We start from the raw sequence: 4,653 nt of genomic DNA, 5'->3' as shown, positions 1-4,653 counted from the left end.
TGGAATCCTATGTTGCCGGTTAGCATTAAGACTAGATGATTTCCTAGGCAGATATTGACTTGGGACAGTGCTTCAGCTGTGCTTCCATCCAATCTGCAGTGGTATTTGTACTCGTTGTGAATACGTAGGCCACAAGAAGTAACTAAGTTGTTTTTAAGTGTTTTTTTGTTGATTGACTTTTACTCACAACATGCTGCCCGGCAACATACTGTAGGATTTCATTCATTACGCTGAGCTAACTACCAGCAACGCTGCCTGTGTTGCACCGGACTAAAACAATGCATGCACTGAGACAAAAAATGCATTGGCCCAGTTATCTGCAGCTAGGGGAGACCCTGATAAGCCTTATTTCAACAACCCGTGGTGTGTTCCTTTAAGCTACTTTTAAAAATAAGATTGAAAATTCTGAACGGTTGGCATGGCAGCTAGATACATTTTGTGTAGTCAAAGACCAGTCTAAATTCTCCAATGATACTTGTTCCCTTCATGATAATGCTGGTTGAAATAGTGTAATCCTTAGTTAATGATATACTTTATCTGATAATCCTGCCTGATAAAGATTCCCTAAGGAAATCTTTAATCCCCACCATCAACAAGGAGGTCTTTGAGGTCATCTTTATTCTATCTTGTCACAAAAAGCAAGAGAACAGGCCTCATCTCAAGCAAGTGCTATAAAGGAAATAGTTTTCCAGAGTAATGGTTTGATAAATGGTAAACAGTATGTTTTGTGCAGCAGGGTGGTCAAGTTTCTTCTTTGGTTTGTTGAAAAATGTGAGGAAGCCTTTTCAAATGCAAACAATAAGGTCAACTCCGCAAACTTAAAAATGGTGGCAAAGGCTATTGGATATAAATGTATGCTTTGGTTCCTCTAGTGGAAAGAAAAGTTTTCTAGAAAAAGACACTTTTCAGCGTTATCGTGTAAAAGATGAAAAATAGAAAAGTTCCTTTTCTTGAATAAAGTAAGTATCCACACACATTAACTAAAAAATACTGTGAGGCAAACAGCAGTATCATGTTCAGTGCTTAATGTATTGCTGCCAGTCAAATGTCTTATCATATTACAACATGAGCTTGCCTTCTCTGCTGCAAAACATCAAGAGAGTCATTTGGTCACAAGGGGCAGCGTCCTGTCTGCATTAGAAGCCCGACTGGGTAAAAGCTCGCTCATCACACTATTTAAAGCCCTATTGCAGCGGTGAGGAGAACACCCAGATTTCTCAGCTCATCACACAAATACAGTAAGTACATCACGTACTCAACTTTGTCTTTAATGTTTGAACTCTAATGCTTATCAATCAAACGCTATAAGGGGTTAATGAAAGTATGAGGGATATTTTGGATGCTGACAAATGTTTTAATTGTGAAAAAATGTGTTTAAGTTCAAAGCTTTAGCTGGTGTTTCACTTAAAATGTCAATTTAACTAAATATATTTGATGAAGTTGGATTAGAATCGGTTATTTGAGAGTTGCAGAGTTTGAGTGACATCCAACAAGTGGCCACATTGAGCACAGCAGCAAACTTCCTTTTCAAATCCGTGCTCATCATTTATTTATCAAATTAACACTTCAAGTTATACAATCACTCTGGTTTTCATATTTCATGATCATAATCTAATAGTCCAGGGTGACTCTTTAAATTGATCGTAGTTGTTTTTTTGCAGAAATCTATTTTTAATTAAGAATCCATCTTTATAAAAACCAAGTGGTCTCCATATTCTAAGGTAATTAAGTATTTGTTTTGTTTTTTACAAGCAAACATACATCCCTTATGTGTCAATAATACTGCTGTGTAATTTCAAATACAAACAATGTAAGACTAAACTGTAAAAGCAAATCTGTTGTATGCAAGGATGTCATTGTTAAAAACTAATTATATCTGTGTGTGGGAATTGTGTTTACCAGTGGCCATTAGTGCACTTCCTGTACACTTGGCGTCTGCTGACAGATGAGCGGCAAACTCGGTTAAAAAACAAAACAATCACACTTATTTACCGCTCCTGCTCGGAAATAATGGGGAGGATGACAAACTGTGGGTTATGGTCAAATAAGAAGAAAATGAGGCAGCATTGTGCGGGTTTTACTGTAATATGAAGCTTTATCTCAACCACTGAGGAGGTGAAGTGAGGTGCAGAAGACTGGTGCCTCAAGGCATTCATTGTGAGTCTACATACTTTACATTGTGGTCAAGACTTAAGCTCAAAGTATAAGCAGCACTAAAATATTGATGGATCATAATGGAAGCATTATGACATCAGACAAAAACACTTTGCAGTATCTTACATAATACTAACATGTGATTTTTTTGTGAATTACATCGTATTGCAGTCCTGGGTGTCAGACACCCAGAGCAGAAATGTGCTCTGTGTACCTGCGTGTGTCTTTGTCTCTCCGCCCATCCCCTATATGTGGTCTGCACTTCCTGTCTTGTTAGTTTCCCACAGTTTCTGCTCTCACCTGTTACCCATTATTGTCTTTTGGTCTCCTCCAGTCCTTTGTCTTCCTGTTAATTGGTCTGTGTATTTTTACACCCCCTCAGTTCCTCTTTCCTTGGTAGGTTTGTCACTCTGGTTTTCCTGCCTGATTTCGGTTGGGTTGTAGGGTTGTAGGGTTGTAGATTTGTAGATTTGTATGTTTGTATGTTTGTATGTTTGTATGTTTGTAGAGTCAGAATATGAAAATATCAAAAAATGTGTTTGCCTGGAAGAGTCTTGCATTTAGGTCCTCCTACTGAAACCTGACATGTTTAATCAAGAGCTTCTACTTTATGACTCTTTTTCTTTATTTACTGATCAGAAGAATATATTACTAATCCGCAGAGCTTCCTGAGAATTAAAGTGATTGCCACGGGGATCACAGCTCACAGAGATTAGAGTTAATTATTGATCTCTCATCTGGAGAGAGTCGTTCAGCTCAGCTAGAAGGAGCCAATAAAGGCCTCATTAAAACCTTCATCCAGGTGAACATACTCATGCAATATTGCTTAAATGTTCAAACACAGATGTCAGTGAAAGAAATGTACTGTAAATAAAGTGTGCAATGGAAACAAAATATAATTTCCATCTGCACAGGGTAAAACTTAGTTGCCTTTTTGAAATAACTCTGATCTGTCACAGTATACATGAAAAGAATGCTGCAGCGGTAGGTCGGGGGATTTCCAATGAGAATTCTCCATAGTAATTTGTTCACCAGAAATGTAATTTGTTGTTTGGCCTTTTGATTTGACTGAGGGCCTCGTACAATACAATTACAAGGTCTCTCTCAATCTCGCTTGCCTAGGATCACCCAAGGACACCTGGGACTTACTCAAACAAGCTGCCCCCCAGCTGCGAAGAACATAATTGCTTTCTTCAACAGAAGGGCTTCAACCTCCAAACACTCGGCGGATCTGAATGCCCTTCCGGGTAAAGACAAAGTCATCTGTGCCCATTTCCCCTTGTGGCAAATGGGGCCTATGGCTTAAGGCATTATCTGCCCTCTCAGTCACACTACTATGTGTACTACTATTCCTCCAGAGCAGGCTTTATATACTCAGCAACTGAAAATGTGGTAGACTGGCTTTCTATTTTAGCATTTTGCCGTTGCCTGTAAACAGATATGCACATCTATGTTGTTGTGTGTATGTGGTTATGCCCAGGCTCGTGTCATTGCCGTCACCCTTCATGCCTCCATTGAGTGTCAGTTGAGTGATGAACTTCAGCAGGGACGTGACGCGACAGACCAGTTGTTATACATATGTGATAGAGGATGAGGATCCAGCCCTGTCAAGGCTAAATGTATTTAAGGTGAGTAAACAAATAAAAAAATTCATATAGAATGAAATTATTTTATATAGTAGGTGGACAAATGGATGGAAAAATCAACAAATACGATCCCATAAAGGTCTACAACATAGCATTTTAAACGTGGTTTATCTCTTACAATATAAGTAATATACGTTTTTGATATGACCTCCCATCAGTGATCCTAACCTTGCATAACCTCAAATGAAGGCATTGTGAAGAGCTGAATAGAGACCAAATGGCAACTCAAGTGTTTCGTAATAATGTAATGCAAGTTGCAGTATTAAGGTTGGCCTAACAATTGAAGAAATAGACATTATGTCATACTTGAATCATTGCAACAGAAACAAGACACTGAAAGCTGTTAATTCATATTAGCGTTAATAAGTATGAATTCTCATTGAATCTGTGGTGAAATCAGATACAGACTAATGGAAAAGTCCACATGGATATCAGGCTCTTCTCTTATCTTCACTCTCCTTGTATTGTTATTGTATTACATTCTACGTTACTGTCTAGTTGGCTGAGAAGGGTGAGCTGGCTCTCCTGGACAACCTGGTGAAGAAGAGCCCAGAGGTCCTGAGTGAGAAAGATGAATGTGGAGCTGGTCCCCTTCATCACGCCGCCGCAGGGGACCACATCAACCTCATCCAATTCATCACCACTGTCATAGACTCACAGGGTAAGCATGCGTCTGTCATCGATCATAAGTTGCACTCCAGAACAGGTCCAATGTGTATTGTGAGTCCCCATCATTCTTTAAGTTAATATATAAAGCAGTATGTTTGATAGTTATGTGACAGAGTACTGTGCCATGTATAAGTTGTATCTACGTGTGTGTGTGTGTGTGTGTGTGTGTGTGTGTGTGTGTGTG

At 39.1% G+C, this 4,653-nt stretch overlaps 1 protein-coding gene across 3 annotated transcripts in view; it reads left to right on the top strand.

Moving 5' to 3' along the window:
* The first annotated feature begins 1,661 nt into the window (after window positions 1-1,661).
* The window catches only part of trpa1b (transient receptor potential cation channel, subfamily A, member 1b), a 19,242-nt gene continuing 16,250 nt past the window's right edge, over window positions 1,662-4,653 (top strand). Inside the window, exons 1-3 of one of the 3 annotated variants that reach the window (XM_032504250.1) lie at window positions 1,662-1,721; window positions 3,635-3,782; window positions 4,299-4,461. In XM_032504250.1, coding sequence (XP_032360141.1) covers window positions 3,687-3,782; window positions 4,299-4,461 — 259 coding nt within the window. In that variant the 5' untranslated portion in view covers window positions 1,662-1,721; window positions 3,635-3,686. Of the gene's footprint in view, window positions 1,722-3,251; window positions 3,402-3,634; window positions 3,783-4,298; window positions 4,462-4,653 lie in introns of those variants that run through there. The other 2 variants (XM_032504251.1, XM_032504248.1) reach the window with 2 other exon arrangements.

This window comes from Etheostoma spectabile, chromosome 22, assembly GCF_008692095.1.
Source record: "Etheostoma spectabile isolate EspeVRDwgs_2016 chromosome 22, UIUC_Espe_1.0, whole genome shotgun sequence".
Lineage (NCBI taxonomy): Eukaryota > Metazoa > Chordata > Actinopteri > Perciformes > Percidae > Etheostoma > Etheostoma spectabile.
Note: the sequence above shows the minus strand (reverse complement) of the source record. Positions and strands in the feature narration are given on the sequence as shown.